Here is a 17,204-nt window from a genome sequence, read left to right as displayed (position 1 = left end):
ACCTAGTGCTTAAGGCACTGTGGGAATGACAGCCTCATAGGATAAGAAAATGTTACAAACTAAGGGAGCTGATCAGAAATAAGATGGAGGCTGGGACAAGAATGGGGCAGGGTCAAGGATCAGGGTATGATGGCAGCTAGCTATGGCAAAATCGAGCCTTGGTTTAGACAAAACAGAGCATGTGATCAAAACCCTCTCTTTTGAGAAATGCAAGGGAGAGGTGGCTGTCCCTACCACAGCAACCTCTGTTGTTTCCTTTTCCTTGCCAGTACCTCCCCATGTGACACTGAGATGCAGCTGCAGACATCCCACAGGGCTGTCACACAAACTTTACCAATCCTTGACAGCTCTCAGCACAGGGTGCTAACCCTTCCATCCTCATACACAAATGGGAATGAGGGGTCCTGCTCCTTTACCCTGTCTTCAAGTGTGGCTGAAGCCTACTTTTGACCATACCCATGTGCACGTATGCCTATTCTCTTCACAGTTGTCTAGCACTTATACTTTTCCTTGGAAGGAAATCAGAAATCACAGCCTGCTCCAGTGAGCAGAACGAGCAAGAGAAATATCATTTCAAAAATGATGTAGCCTCACTACTGCAATTCAGCTGCCCCATTCTGCCCAGAGCCCTCCCCTGTAACTTGGGCTTCTTATACTGATGCCAAATGCCAGATGTAAAAGTCTTGCAGTGTGACGAGGGAAATCTTTAAAGAGAAATCTGTTTACTGTTGACAGAAGACTGATGAGGCATGACAAAAAGGAGCAGGTCTGTGAAATGGTGTAAGAGGCTGTGAGTGGAGAAGGAGATGGCAAGAATGGAGGAACAAGGCAAGCATGGAAACTATATCCAGTATGTGCATCTCGAGTAATTTTGATGTACTCCTTGGACCCTTAGGTTTTGGCACTGATGTCCTCCACTGATGAAGGACAGCTGTGATAAGTGCTGGTGTGCCCAACCCTACCTGCACTGAATACAAGTTGGTAATGGTTAATAGCACCAGCCTATAACTGACCATCGCTGGCAAGCTCAAATCATTTCAGCTGTGTGTTATGTAAAACCGCACCCCCCTGTTTCAGGCTGCCTCAGCCCTAGTAGTTGTTGTGAACAAGTGAGATCCCAGCAGGGCATTTCTGAGAGGTCAACTCTCACCCCAGGTGTGCATGGGAGAGACGAAATAGATACCATGTGTGCCAGTGTTAGGCAGAACTCTGACTTTCTTGGTGACTTTTGCTGGAGGTTAAAGGTCTATACTACTGTGTGCCCAGGCACCTTACAATGTGGGGTAACTAATTTGAAGGAGAAGAGTGAGGCACGTGTATATCACTGCCAAAGTGATGCAGGAAGGTAAAAAAAGATACAAGGGGGAATGTGGGTTGATGAAAGCAAATGTTGGAAGAGAGGCTGAAACTTTGTGTTTGGAGGCACACAGGGGTGTGTAAGTGGAGGCCAGAGATGGGTTGTGAGCAATTACACTGAAGGAGTAATCTCTGTAAGCAAAAAGAAAGGGACAGCAGTGCTGGGGATGTGGGGCATAAGGGAGGGTGGAATTGGGTCGGGGTGTATAATATGTGAGTTTTTTCTGGGGCAGGAAGATCAGTGATGGGTGATGAGAAAGCAGGAGAGGATGAACAAGAAAAGACCTCACTACCAGCAGCTTCCCACCTTGGAGAGGAGTCTGGAGATGAAGGCTTCTGCTCTGCATCAGCTGCTGGGCAACAGAACTGGTGTAAAACAGTTTCATTCCTGCAAGAAAAAAAAAACAAACAGGTTAGTGTTCAGCTCACTCAGCAGAAAACTCAGGTCTGTTCCAAGGGGATGGTGACACCCAATGATGTTGAAAGAGAAACCTGATTATTACATGAATGTTTTACACTCTGAGATGTTAGGGAGTGGGAGATAAGGGGGCTAGCAATTTTATACCTCTCCTTTACTCTCCCCTCTGCTGAGGTGAAACTGTAGAGAACAGTCAAAAGCACACGAACGGGAAGGCTTTTTTTCTGTCATTATCTGTCTCATGATCCCATACATTTCATGAAAAATAGGTTTGCCAGTCTCTAATGTTTATTTAGTTTGGGACACAAACATCTCCTTAGACGTGTTTCCTTAGATACGGTTCCTGTAAAATTTAAATGCAAAGAAGTTGATTTTTTTTTTTCATGGCAATGGCTGAATTAACTCTGAAGACATTTCTCCTGAAGCCTCTCTTAAGCACAAAAATGGCCCTAGCACATCAATACTGGAGATTGCCAATAACAGTAGAGAAAAACTGACATGACAAGCACAAGAGGGTGGGCTGTGATCGTGAGAAGAACAGAAAGTAGGAAGAGATCACAGCAAAGAAAAACAAAAACATAAGTAACGAACCTGAGGAAAATAGGAAAACAAAAGGCTAAAAATGTGTTTATTAGATGAGAAAGGCAAAAGAACTCATCCAAAGACAGAAATGCTAGACTGAGCTTTCCAAAACTGTTCACTAATCTTGAGTGACATACTCTTGGGTCTATTGCCTGGAAATATTTCTAAGGAGCCTCATCTTAAGGGTTGTTGGGCAACTACCATAGCACTGGAAGACAGGAAGACCTGTTCAGCACTTCTGAAAATTAGATCCTTTCAAAATAGTTCCTTGTGGACCCTTGAGGTGTCAGAGGCAGCACAAATCAACAGCCAACTTTGAACACCCTGACCTTCATCAATGAAAAGGAGTCACTAAAAAGAGACACAGTGGCAGGCAAAAAAAGTACTAGATGAACGGTATTGAAAAGAAGAAGAGAATAAGAAAAGCAGGTGACACAAAGCAGGCTGAACCCTCAGATGGCACAAATCACCCTGTCTCCAAGTCTGTGGAACAGCACTTAGAGCTCTGTTCTCAGTGCTACTGCGGAGACCCAGGGCTCAGATGGGGTCATCTCATTTTAAAAATATTTTTGTAGCTTCTAGCCCAGACATAAGCAGTAAAGCTAAGTCTCCTGGCTTGTCATGGGGTCCCTTATTCTTCCAATGGTCACGCCACACTTTCTGTCACTCTGAAATGTGAATTTTATTGCCTTTGTCTTTCTCAAAATATGACAGAGATTGGCCACAAAGACAGCTAAATTACAGACAACGATGATCCTCCTCACAACCACCACATTTCAGCCTCTCAGCTAGTTCGATATAACAAACTGCTCAGTTCTTCTGCTTCCTTGACTCCCAATGCATTGTCAAAAGGCATCTTTCCCTAGAAGCAACAGGATTAGTAGGAGGAACTCAGCAAGGTGAAGAAGAAAGTGTTAGCTTTACCTCTCCGATCTCTGTCCATGCCCTAGGTACCTGCCTGTGACATGCAGCCTGCTAGAAAAGAAGGGACATGTTTGTGTGACATACCACATTCATCTCCTGATCTTCCATTTCTGTAACTACCCAGCTCATATACCTTCTCTCCTGCCAGCCTGGTTATTGCTGATTCTCACTACATTTTTTTATATTCAGACTTATCATGTGGCAAGTACCTGTCTGTCTAGTGTGTACATAAACTACCTGTGTTGTCTTTTTACTGAAGCAGGTGGTAAGGTCACTTTTGAGCCTACACTCAAGCAGACTTACACAAATACTCAAGCTCCTACATCTTGTTGCTCTGCTTCCAGCTAGAAGTGTTTAGGAAAAAGGAATTTTCTGATAAAATTTTGTTTTTGCAGAAAACGCTGAATCATCAGACTAAAATTATCTGGTGACATCTTAGGTTTGACAAAGATCCTTCAAATCACGGTTTTACCTGGACTTCCCAGCAAGCTGCTGGAAGGTCCATGTCCCCATATCCCAAAGCTCTAGCACAGCCATACCGTACAAGTAGTCCTTTGGACAGGGGCCATCAGGTTTCCAGTCTTTCCATTCACCTGGCTCTTTGTTCTGCCCAACTCCCTATGCAGTCTGCACTGTCGTCTGCCTAACATCAGATGCACCACTTAGCTTGCTAATTACACATAAAGAAAGCAAACAACAGGGAGGGAAAACATAGGGAAATGAGGAATGAAAAAGTACAGACAAAAACCTGAGAAACAGAAGCTTGTATAGAGATGCAATGCCTTGTTAGCTAATTATCAGGATAGACTCAAAGAGAAAAGTACTGGGGAAACGGGGCCAGGAAGAGTGGCGTTAAGTTACAGGACTTTAGGCTCAGTGTTCCGTGGACATTTTAAGAAAAACCATCTCACAAGTGCTCTTCAGAGAATCAGGATGCTCCGAGCTTTGCAGCTGCACAGTCAGCTGTTGACTTTGGTTTTACACTAACCTTGGCTATTTTCTGACCAAACCAGAGTCTCTTGAATCTCTGAGATCCCAATATCTCTGGAGTAGTCTCACAGCTTACATACCACTACCAGGTATTGATTATGCCCATAGGCAGATATCTGCCTCCAGGCCATTTGGGATCCATGAGTCCAGGGCCATGACACCCAAGGAGAAGTGCCCAAGGAGGTGATGAGGAGCAGGCACTGCCCAACAGATACACAGTGTAAAGGGATGTTCCAAGAGTGCTGAACTTTCTCTTCCCTGTGGGCAAGGAACGATATCTTACTACTCTTACTACATATGAGTTTCCCAAATACCCAGGTGCAGTTGCAACTTTGGGTCTACTCACATTCTTCTTTTACAACTTGTATCTCTTCCTCTTTTGACCTACTCAGGCACACGTCACAGAAAATGGGTTCCATCTTGAAGTCTATCCCTGTTCATCTTCCTCTTTCTTTCCACCTCTTGATCCTGCACATATCTGATGCCTTGCAAATCTGTGTGAAAAGTGAGCCCCTTGCCTTTACAGCATGGCATGCATAACCCAGGAAGGAGCTGGGAAAGGAAGAGCTGACAGGCTATAAAAGAAATGGACCTGTTCTCACCCTGAAGAGGCCGTATTAATTGCCATCTGGACAAAGGAGCTCTTATCTGGGTGAAAAAGGCAAGTGTCTCAGGGCCCTGCTATCACTTCTGAGCCCAAAGTAAGTGCTCTAGGAAGCAGCTCTCTTTTTAACTCTGTGAAGTCTTCAGGTAAGATGTTATTTTTGATGCTGTGAAGAGGGCCTGGCAGGATTGTAATGGCTGGTGGCTACCAGGATTTCATTCCCCTGTGGTGCTGTCAACCTTTGCAGCTTTAAAATAAGTCTTGAGATATTTAGTACCTCTCTGAAGTCGGTGTAAGTCTTTTGATGTTTTTTTTTTCTTTTTCTGCTTTCTTTTTATTTAGTTTTTAAACAAATCTGACTTCAGAAGTCAGCAATGCTACATAAAATTTGAGTGTGCAGTCTCTGAGGAGTTAAACACCAGAAAGCATAAGGTTTGTTTTGCCTTTGGAAAACAGGGAGGAAGGCAATGTGTCTTCAGTCCGGTGGCTGTTGATTCAGACTCATTACTTTGGGGTGCTGATCTGTAGTTTCTTTCTTTTTAAATATTTCATAGTTGGTAATTGTTCCTCAGTTAAAAGGGTAGGCCTAGAGCTTGCTTTTTGACTTTCTGTCTTTTCCTCTGTGTCCTCTACCTTGCATTTCTCAGGCTTGCAAACCATTGCAGAGACTGTTGCTAAAAAAACAATGTGTTAGGCAGAGCAGGCAGGTGATCAGGAAGAGAGATGATTTCTCCTGTCTGTCAGGATACAGTTAACTGTTGTGTTTGCAATGTATTGCTTTAAAACCAAGCAAATGGTCATCACTTGGGCTGCGCCCCAAAGAAAAGCTGGAAGAACAAAGCCAGCAAGAAGGGAAGGTGTTCTGGGAGAGTGAAGACGAGTCGGATGGTACAAAAGAGAAAAAGGCAAATGGAGAGGGGGAGGCATGCTGAAGTGCCTACTGAGGTAAATGCTGCCAGCAGTATGTGAGTCGTGTGCGGAGGAGCAGCACAGGACAAAGGCAAGCAAAGATGCAAGAGGAGGACTGGGAACAGTCTGAGCCTGTCAGTGCCTTGCTCTGTCTAGCTGGGACGCATGCTCCAGAGGCAAGGATTTGACAGTCCAGACCTATCTTAAATGCAGAGATAGCTGTACTTGACCCAGTAGTAACCTGTGTTGTCAATTGAAACATCAGCTTCCTCTCCTCTGAGAGAAAACAACTGACTGACTTTTATTTAGCTGTCTCTAACATTGCTCCTGACAAGAGGTATCCTCCAGCCAGCTGCCTCCAACTTCACTGGGGATATCTGTGGATGAACAGTTTGGCTGCAACAATTTCTGCTCTGTGACAAACTTCAGAGAGGCCTGTGCCAAACCTTCTGGCTAGCATGAGCTGACTCGTTGGCGCAGGAGTTAGCTCTACCATTTTGGCTTCTTAGAAAGCTGGATTGTGCTGCAAAGAGATCCTCTGACTCATGTTACCTTGGCCTTTACAGCTGTGGATCCCAAAGAGCCAAGCCTCTTTTCTCTTAAAAACTGCTGTTACAGACAGTACAAGTGTTCAGCTCCAAAAACTGAAAGTCTCTGTTGCTAACTAGATTGCACACCACAGGTCCAAAGGTGTGCAAATTTTCCTAAAATTGCCATAATACTGTATCTTCTCTTAAAACAAGCACCTGAGGCTTCACGTTCATTCAGTCTTGTTGAACATCCAAAGCATCAGCGCTCACTAGTTTGTCGCTGATTTCAGCTGTCCCAAAATAGAGACCCATCTGCTGAGAGCTGTATTAAGGTAAAAAACTCTAACCCCTCTTTCATCTTCTCCCACAATGCAAAAAAGCAAACCCCCAACCCAGCCAGCATATAGAAATCCGTGGTGCTCCCTCTTCTCCATCGGTCAGCTTCAATTAAACAAATATCCAGTATGGTCCATTCCCACAGACAATCGTTCATTCCTGCATGAATGATTTTAGACTACAAGGAATGCCAGAACAAGACAGAGTGAAAACTGCTCTCACTGTGAGTACACAGAGCATGCTTCTCTCGAACATGCTGCATCACCCCGTGTTGATCGTGACTGATGTACTCGCCTGTTATGTTGCATAGCTGGCATGTCCCCTAGTGCAAAGACAGTGAAGATCACTGGGTCCCCCAGCTGCCAGTAGGTGCCTAACTTCTGTGGCTTAGTACTTGGGCCCTACAGGCCTGCATATTCAGTAGCCTTGACCTTGGCACAAATATATATCAGTCTAGAAATCTGACAATGATGAAAGGCAAATGGTGCTCCCTCAAGCAATGTTACGTCAGTAAATATGCAGTCCAACTCACATAGCCCCTCTGGTTTCTCTTTAAAACTTCACTTTTTGAAGAAAAGCTAAAGACTGGCAAAAGTAAGTTTTTGTAGTGCTGGATATCTCAACTTTCCAAGAGTCTTTTGCTACTTGTCTTTATCTTGTATTTTTTCATATAGCTGGCATGCGAACAGATGGAGTCACAGAAAAGCATGGCTTAGAAGGGGAAGATTAAGGCAGAAGGAGTCAAAGGAGAACTGAATTCATCTCAGATGAGGTTTTACTGGCTGTTATCTTTCCTAAGACAAGGGCTGGAGAACAATAAACAGGATCTATTTAGCAGTGGTAAGTTTATGAAAGGTCAGTTGCACAATCTTATTTCTGACTCCCCCAAAATGTATAGCTCATTGCTATCCCTACCAACAGAGCTGTGATACAACCTAGCTAAGATTAGCTGTAGGTCTTACTCCTTCTGTCACCTCCCTCCTGTGCTAGATCTATTTCTGACTTCATTAAACCTGTAACTGCATAGGTGAGATCTGAAAGAGGCTGTGTTTCCAAAAGAAGAGTACCTTTCAGCAACTAGCTGATTCTTCCCCATCCTACACTTTTCTCTCCAAAATACCCTCCACTAAAACTTTTTAGCTATCTTACTTTCTGGTCTCATTTGTAGGTCATTAGATTGGTACTTTGGAGGAAGTTCAGTATAGGCAAAGTTTATGTCACAGAGGAACCATACATAGTTAAAAAATAAATTCAAGGTCATTTCTGGACTTCAAGCTCTTTAACTCCTTCTAAGCCTGATGGACTCCACTCTATTGTTTTTATGGCTGTAGATTTACTTTGCTCTGCAAGTCATCACTGCTTCCATACCTTCATCAGAAACATCTCCTCAAATAGCAGTGACTATCTTTAGTTCCTTAGTTATCTGGAAGGTCAGTGCTGTATTTGTAAAGGGTTTACATATAGCATTCTAGTCTCTGCGGAACCACTTCATACCTGTTCTACACACCTGGCATTGACTCCCTGATCATATTCTTCTAGCATTGCTATAAATCTGTCTTTCTAGTGCTAGAGGACAGGATGAAGAAGGGAGTCCCACTGACAGAGTAGTTCCTCTTTCTCACCAGAATATGTTGATTTTAGAGACCCCATAAAATATTTTAAGACAAATTCACCTCAGTAATTTAGAATATCATACACATATGCTACATTTGAAAAGTGAAAATTCAATATGACACGCTGACGCAAATACGTTTTTGAGCTATTGCGGGTTCTTCAGAACAGCACAGCTTGTAAGGATAAGCACAAGGCACCGTGCTGAGGAAACGGAATTTCCTGTGTTGAAGGAAGAAGATCTGAGCCAATGCTGGTGTGATCTGATCTTTTTTTGGTTGGGTGGGTGACTATAACAGATATGTCAAATATGCCGTTCACTTATCACCATCTGCTTCTAGGGATGGAGATATTAATGCCATATCTTCCTGAACAGAAGCTGGGGCAGCTGGGGTCAGAGTCAGTAATGTGCCCAGGAGATGGCAAATACGAGCTGTGGCCTCTCGTGTTCTAGCTCAGTGGGGTCTGCTCCTCTGCTGTAGACCGAGACACTCTCCTCTTTTCTCTTATCGGTGACAGCCTACTTGACAGAAATTTCCTTCCCCAAGGATCTGGGCTCCAGACATCACTAGCAAGAGTGAGGAAGATTGGAAAGATGTCACCTGCAGACTCACTTTATTCAGGGAAAATTGCTGCTGACAAGTCCATTTTGTTACCCTGAAACAGTTGAAGAAAATCTAATCCATTTGTTAAGCCCACAAGGAGTGGCTGGGCTGACTGCCAGGATTTCCCTTATGTGCTAGAAACGGGCAAGAGCAGCAAAAGGAATGTAAGGAACAGCTGGTATTCATGCAGACCCCAGGAATCAGATGAAGAGGGAGAGTCCAGTCTGGCTTCTGGGTCCAGTTTGCGAAATAGCCTCATTGTTACACCCAGAAGCAAAGCCTGGGGCCAGCTTTTGGACCCACTTCCATTATTTCTCTTGGTAAGTGGTGCATTACTCTTTGTGCAGTTTGGTGGCTTTTGGTGCTTCTGCTACAGTCATATGAAATAATCTACTTAAGGTGAGGTAAGAATGATACGCTTGCTCTCATTTATCTATGGACTAACTTCACTATAACCAGAGTCAATCTGGGTGACAGGAAGTGTCCAGAGGAAGAAGCTTGAGATCAGGTATCTACTGCACAAAGAAAGTCTGTTCCTTAAAGCAGTAAACATAATGGATTGCATACACACGCTGTGCTTTTAATAAAAGGCAGCAACTTGAGGACATTTGGAAAAAGTAGTCTACTTGAGGTGAACAAAACAGTCTGGTTTGGGACATTTGAATGGCCTGGGAGAAGCTAGGATGCTGGCACTACTGGAAGCTCTCTGGTCAGGGATACTTTTATCTCTGATGTAACTATGTTGGTGTCTCTTGCAGAATTATTAACCAAGGAAATACTCTTAGGTTTATGGGGATGATTCTCATGCTCTCATATTTGCTCAGCAGAAGTGATTCACTCAGAAGCTTCCTTCTTGCCATTAATTTCTTTCCTAAGGCATAGTAGGAACTAGGATGAGGGAAATGATCGTACTTGCTAAGCAGTACCCAGGAAGAAGCTTCCTGGGTAGAAGTGAGTTTGTCACCAGCTGCCAGAGGGCTTGGGGAGCTGCCTCTCCTGAAGTATCTTTGAAACACATGTCAATGGGGAGTCCATTCACTCCATTTAAATTAGATTTTTCTCCTCAAAAGGAACACCAGTCACACAGAGCATGGTTGTCTGCTAATTAGAATGGTGCTCTGCAAGCACTGAGGAAGAATGCAAAGCAGCTTTGGTGGGAGGAAATGCTGTATATTGGACTGTGCCAAATGTGCACTACCAGTCTTGTTTAGATCTCCCAACAGGAGTGGAAATAGTTGATGACTTACTGTGATAGAAAAACCACGATACCATTTGCTCTGGCTAACAGGGTGAATAGTGGTATTCGCGAAGAACAGCTACTGTATAAAAGAGCAATCCAATATTCTAAATGTATGTGTGCAGCTAACCACATGGAGAGGATCCTCTAGTGACACATGTAACACTTCCTGGGAGTGAAGAGAGGTTTAATACGTTGTAGCCAAAACTATACTTCCAATATTGCAAATAGGAAGCTGCTATATAAATCTGAAGCGTGTGTGAGGGGGAGGTTATGTAAGTTCCAGAAATCATTTCAATGAAATAATTACCATAAACAGAAGTTGTATGGATTAATTTCTTAATGGAAATATGGTGTATGCATACAACACCACATTCAAGATAGCATCTGATCTTTTCCAAGACAGTATTCCTGAGTTTCAACCGTCTTTAATACCATTATTTCTTTTAAAGGTTATACATGGAATGGAATAATTACATGCCTGCAAATGCATGCTGGTAGCATCCTTTTGTAGGTTTTAAACATTTTTTCATACCTCTTCTATTTTGTACTATACAAAGGCCATTTCGTCTTTGTTCAAATAATAGACTTATAACTATATAAAATGGAAGTAGCTGGCAAAAGCTCACTTTTAATTACACTGATGAGCATTCTCCAAATCGCCTCCAGTTCTTCATATAGTAATTACAGTTTGTCAGCCTAGCACCAATGAGTATGTGGTCCTCCTAAAGAGATCCAGAACTAGCACTCCGCCTGAATGCTCTACTAGCAGACTAAACACCTTTTTCTCCTCTCCTATTCTGGGCTAATATGTAGGAACACTGCAAAAAAGCTGAGGTTTGTGTTAGGGAATTGGCAACCCTTTTCATAATTACTGGGACTGCAAGATATAAATGGATATTACGTCTCTTCCTCAGTAGGAATAAATTATTTTTACTTTTTGAATAAGTGTCAGAATTGGACTCAGTAAAAGGATTTTTGTTATGACAGTATTAGATCTGTTTGTAATCAGGCTTAGACTTTTACTGGCTGCTCTCTCATGTGGCTTATTTTAACCCCTTACTACAAGAAGAAAGCCCTGGAATTTTCTAGAGGCTGAAACCAAGCTGCCCCTCAGCACTGGAGAATGACACAAATCTATATGAAAGACTCCCGTTCAATAATTCAGAATCCCATAAACATGCAAATTGCATACACAGAAATGGCTCACCACCGAGCTCTTCATGCATCTTAGCAACACTGCCTTCTGCAGACTTGCACCAGCCTGGAAATGCATGGACAGATTTGCTTCTTGTAGGACTGCAGTCCTGTGCCCTTACAGGCTATTCTGATTTCAGTGCTGGATACCAGACTAGGACGACGGCGAATTGCACCAGCAGCACAGTGACTAGGAGATTGTTACTACCACATGGGGCTGATGTACTATATTTCCATAGTGGTTTTATTCTGCATACTCACCAAAGATTATTAAGGCTGTTCTGTAGGGTAAATCCTGCTGCCTACTGAGCTGCTCAGACCCTACTGTATGTTGAGGCTTGACACAAAACAGTATAACAAGACTAGTGCAGTTGAATTCAGTGAGAAAGAGGTAAGGCAAGGCCTAGCTTGGCCTGGCTTGGCTTGGCTTGGCTTACAGAAGACTGCTTCAGGCCCTTGTTTTGGGGTCCTGGCTTTGGAAACCCAGTGGCTATTATACCTGCAGTTACCTGGGTCTTGTCCATGTTGCTTCAATGGCACCTACAGTTGAAGGTGGTGTGGTTTCCTGGCTGAGAAGCACAAGGAGAATTAGGAATGCAGAATCTGACATAGGCTGCTTGGTGGCACATGCAAGACTAAATTTTTCTGTTCTACAGATACTGCTTCAAAGCTGGGATGCTTCTGGTGTGGAAAGGGGAAGAGCAGAGGACAGGGCAGAACCAGTTGCACAGCTGATTCTAGTGCCTCAGATGACAGACAGGAATAATAACCATTGCTTCAGGGGAAATCTAATTTCCCCATTTCCCTTCCACACAGACACATGAACTTCCATCAGGGTTTTGACTTATGGAAAACAGGTAGTGCTCAAGACTGTTTGTGGAAACAGCAGCTGGTTGACACCAAGAGCAGACGCATTTGCCTATGCAGTTGCACTGGAAGGAATGCATCATTTGACACCAATGCAGGTGGGAAGGGGACAGAACTTGTATGCTCAGCAGTTGAACACCATGGATACTTACTTTTGGGTTAAGAGGAGACTTCCCAGTTTCTTGAGGCTTTATAAGCTACTGACCTTGCCAGGAGAGCAGAACAGCATGTGGAATTAATGTAGTGTTCTAAGACTTGGAAAAGTTATGAAATATGCTCCTTTTCCCCATCTTAACTGCTCAGTAATTCCTAGGCTTTAACACTATTAGGACATGCTGTAAAGTCAATTTATCATGATGATGACAGTTTAGATTGCTCCTAGTTCCAGGAGTTGGATTACTTTATACTCCCCATGTGGTGGGGGAGCATTTGGAAAAATTCATCACACTTCTGCCAAAGGCATCACTTGATCACTTGATCACAAGTGATGCCAAAGGTATCACTTCTTCACCCGATACGTAACATACACTAATTATTCATCCATGCCCTATCTCAGAACTGAGATACAAATGTCAGCTTACACTCATATACCTGACCAAAAGAACAGTGCTTCAGTCAGTGATGACTCTGGAAACCTATGTAGCCTGCATCTGCAATCAAATGTAGAGCTCATCTTGATGAGCTGCTTATGTCTGTATGTACCACTGGATCTCCCCGCAGTGCCTTACTGCAGCTTGCTTGTGCCTTGTGGGGAGTCTTAACTTACAAAAACATCTGACTTACAAACCCATTGCAATTGTCTACATAATATAGCTTTGAGCTTTCCACCATGTGCTGGAGTCCTTTTATCTTTCCTTTTATTTGGAATATATATATATAAGAGTGGTTCTGGAAACATAAAAATAAAAGATTCTCCTGAACTATAGGAGCCTGACTTCCACCAAGATGTTCCAGGAAAGTTGCAAAAACAATTACTGGAAATCAGAGTGAGAAGCTGGGGGACTGATTGTTCTTCTGCTCCTAAAACAAGATGTCCAACGCCGACCTTGTGGTACTTACAGCTGTGCAATCTCCTCTAGCAACTGAGATTTAACAAGTTTGCTTCAGTACCCTAGTGCCAACAGGGCGGTAGCATAAGCTGACACCATGTGGCTCAGCATAAGCTGGCAGTGCTATTTGTGCTTTCACACTTCAGCTGTGAAGCTACATTAGTGATGGTTCCAGACCCTACATGCTAGGAATGTGACAATACTTCCCATCTTGGGAAGAAGCAACAGAAGTGGCAGCATCTGCATCTGTGGTTACTTTAGCATGAGGAGTCGTTGAAATCTTGATTCTGGTGATGAACAGATTCTGCTTAGACTCTAGTTTAGCCTTGGAAGTTGTGTGGTGGGGGAAATTCCACTTTTGGCAGCAGCTGTTCTGTATAAAAAACGTGTAGAGCATGAAGAGCTCCCAAAGCTGCAGAAAAGGTGGTGGGAAGAGACAATGCAGCCACTCACAGGAAAAAACAGCCTAGTACAAAACAGATTTTAATCAAACAGTGAGAAGCCCAGAGGTAAGGACAGGTACGAAGGGGGGAGAGCAATTATCACACTTTTAGGCTAGGAGGATCAGCCTTGCTTGTAGCTGAAACAAAGCTCCTTGTGTCCAGGGCATAGCTACACATAATACTTGTTCTCAGGGTGACTTCAGATCAAACAAAATGTGACAGAGATTCATTAGTCACTGCATTATTTCATGGAGATGAAATAGAGTTTGTACAATGTGCCATGGAGACTAAATACCCTCCCTACTGTGCTAGGAAGGGTACTCTGTCCCCAGGGTCATTTAGTTCTATGCTGTTTGCATGCACCTCTGCTGCTCGACCCCAGTCCAACCCTGCAGGGAGATATGATTCTTCATACTGTGCATCTTCATTCTGGATTGCCACAATTCCTGTCTTCCCGTGACTGCTACATCCTCTACTAAAGGATTAGTACCTGATTCCCTACACAGTTAGCAGAGACCAGTATGCTTACACAGCAGATGTACTCTCGAAATGTATGAAGAGGCAGGGAAGCAGTCCTGGGCTACTGTCTGTGCGCCTTTGAGAAAGGCAGAATTTGAGTTGCAGCTGTAGACCACTATATAGTCTCTACAGGATGTGGCACATAAGGTCATTTGGACAGTGATCTTGGGACCATCTGTAAAGTGAGAATCTTGCTGGACAGTCAGCAGTCACCTAATAATAAGAATCAAATGCAATTTATAGTGGAAGGCAAGTAACACTGAATAGCATTCATCCTCACAGCAAACAGACAAAAATTCCTGAATAAAGTGAAGAAGGGGCAACCTCTATTTTTGAGACCAAAATTGCTCTGCCTTGCTTGCAAAACCCACAAGCAAATAGCAGTGAGAAGCAAATCTACCTTTTATACATTCACCTTCTATTTTAACTAGAAAAACACCTCCTTAAGACTTTCATTACCTCTGCCTCCTCCCGGGTCATGGTTCCTTTGACATACTGGCCAACAGCATGTCCAGATTAGGTGAGAATAGCTCTGTTGATAGCTCCTTGTTTCTCAGCTGACCTCTCCATCATATACCAGATCTCCAGCTCAATAAAAACTTACCTCTCACTCCATTTTACTCTTCTCATTGTACCTCTCCTACCAGTTTTCTCTCAGTTAAAAGTCAGTGCTTACTCATGCCATATAAACTCATACTTTGTTGATGTGCTTATTGCTATCCACCATATTTTTAAATTAAGCTAGAAGCTAAAAAATTTATCTCTTTGGTCTGAGTGGCAGCAGTTAGGCCCACAATGCAACTGGGACGGGGTTCAGCAAACAGCAGACCTTGCTGGGATATGAAACTTCATAAGCAAGAGATACCTTGGCAAGAGGAAAGTATCAGTGGACACTTGCAGATTATGTGGTGGGTTACTGTGAAAGTAAGTTTCTATCAGGAATCTTTGCTTTTGCAAGCGAGGATGTATTATGTGATATTTACAAAAAGACCAAAGAAATGTCATTGAAAGTATTGGTGTGTGTCTGTATGTGGCACAAAGAAATAAATTACAGTCCTGAGATACAGGCACTTTGTATAAAGCTGAATACTGAAAAAAAAAAAAAAAAAAAATCTTGCAAGTCACAAGTTTCTCTTAGTGCTGGCATTCTTAAATTATGCTGCTGTGGAATTCCCTCTGCTGGTGCCAGGCTCCCTTGTTCAAGGGAGCATGGTGGAGTGGGAGGGCTGGGGGCAGTAAGTGGATAAAAAGCTTTAGGCTTGTCTCTTTAAAGAAAGGGCAGATCCTAAAGCCTGTTCTCTTCCCCTTGCAAAATTATCCTCTAGTTAACTGTGGTATTGACTGCTTTGCTATTTCACTCCATGACTCTGTCTATAAAGGGCAATGAGATACTTGGCTGTGTCTCATTTATTGTTTTTCTCCTTTATTTGAAACATATCTTCCAAATTCCTAAGCTCAGAGTAATTGATGCCACTGTGAATTTGAGGATTTTTTTTGGGTTTTGCACCCCTGTGCAGAACGATTGAATTCTTCCACCCTTTCAGGCACGTTGAAAACCCCATAAGGCTCACCACCATCTCTTTTTTTCCCAAAGTAAATTAAAGCAATAACTGGAATTCATTAGACATTTCAAACATTGCTTCCATGTCCTCAGTTACTGGGCGCTCTAATTCCTTTATGTCTAGGAACAATGACAGCCTTAACAATTCTCTTCTTGTGTACTACTTGTCACTGCACTATGCAGTAATCAGACAGTGAAGATCATACTGCCAAAGTTTTGTTCCAGCACGGACAAGACTCACTGAAAGAGTATGCTGGGGTGTTCCAGGGGGATGCTATTTTGGAACCTGCAGGGTTTTAACATAGCAAAAAAAAAAAATCATGTCTTGCCAAAGGAATGCTCTTCAAATAACTGGAAGAGATTGTATTTCTCTTCAGGTCTTATCATGGCAGGACTTGGATTCTATTCCCAATTTTACATCCAAACTGTGACCCATTCTTAGTTGGACAGAGAGAGAAATTTCTATCTAGAAAACCAGGCTGCATTATAGACTAAAGGCTCATGGTTAGGTTGCACTTGGAATGGACCACTCTTTTCCAGCACTTATGGAGATTTCACAGTGATTACTGCCACAGGACAGCTTAAGCCTCTTTGCAAAACAGTGATGAATTGTGTAAGAGGCATCAATGGAGAAAAAACAGTGGGTTTATTTTTCTGCTTCAGCCACTGTGTGTAACTGTATGCCATGATAAAACTGCATGGTTCAGGTACCATTGTTAAGATGCTGTCTGGAGTAGTCAGCTTTCACTATTTACATAGCCGAAAACACCGAGCTGATCCGTGTGCTTCTGGATATGAGGCTATTTTAAAAAATCAGTAGTCAAAACCAGCATGAATTTGTGTTAGTGAAAAATTTCAGGTATCAATGGGAGACTATATTTTGTGGAGAAGAGTCATCTAAAAGGACGCTTTAGGCAAAATAGAACATCACTGCAAATTTATTGGCATCAATAGCACGTACAATAGCCTATGCACAGAGATATCTGGTTTGGAGACTTGTAGATCCTATCTGATCAACAACTTTAATGGGAGTATCAGCTCTTGCTATCAGGAGAAGCAGCTCTTGATATCAGAAGCTACTGTTCTTATACAGTAGCCAGGTAAATGACAATAATTGAGTCATTTTATAATTTGTTTTTTATTCATTTTGTAGCTGAGTGAATAAAGTGAAAATCAATGAATAATGTATTCAATGAGCTTTGTGATATTCCTCATTCTAGAATCAGTTTGTCCAGCTGTAATTATTAGAAAACCTCATAGGTTCTGTGGCAATGTTTCTACGCAATCAGCTTACCAACAGTTCTGAGACAGGATCAGAGATTCCAGCAAAAGGTAACCATATTCCAAGATTCCCCATTAAAAAAAACAAAAGAACCAAAACAAACAAACAAACAAAAGAAGATTCCCCATACAGAAAAATGCTGAAAGGATTCCAGAAGTTCCATAGCTTTCCAATGATGCACAGG

At 42.7% G+C, this 17,204-nt stretch overlaps 1 protein-coding gene across 4 annotated transcripts in view; it reads right to left on the bottom strand.

Moving 5' to 3' along the window:
* The window catches only part of IQSEC3 (IQ motif and Sec7 domain ArfGEF 3), a 103,051-nt gene that overhangs the window by 57,421 nt on the left and 28,426 nt on the right, over positions 1 to 17,204 (bottom strand). For all 4 annotated transcript variants that reach the window (XM_048058953.2, XM_048058980.2, XM_048058971.2 and 1 more), the window contains exon 2: positions 1,664 to 1,744. In XM_048058953.2, coding sequence (XP_047914910.2) covers positions 1,664 to 1,744 — 81 coding nt within the window. The remainder of the gene's footprint in view (positions 1 to 1,663; positions 1,745 to 17,204) is intronic.

Source organism: Anser cygnoides, chromosome 1 (assembly GCF_040182565.1).
Source record: "Anser cygnoides isolate HZ-2024a breed goose chromosome 1, Taihu_goose_T2T_genome, whole genome shotgun sequence".
NCBI lineage: Eukaryota > Metazoa > Chordata > Aves > Anseriformes > Anatidae > Anser > Anser cygnoides.
The sequence above is the reverse complement of the archived record's forward strand: the minus strand, read 5'-3'. Positions and strand labels throughout refer to the sequence as shown.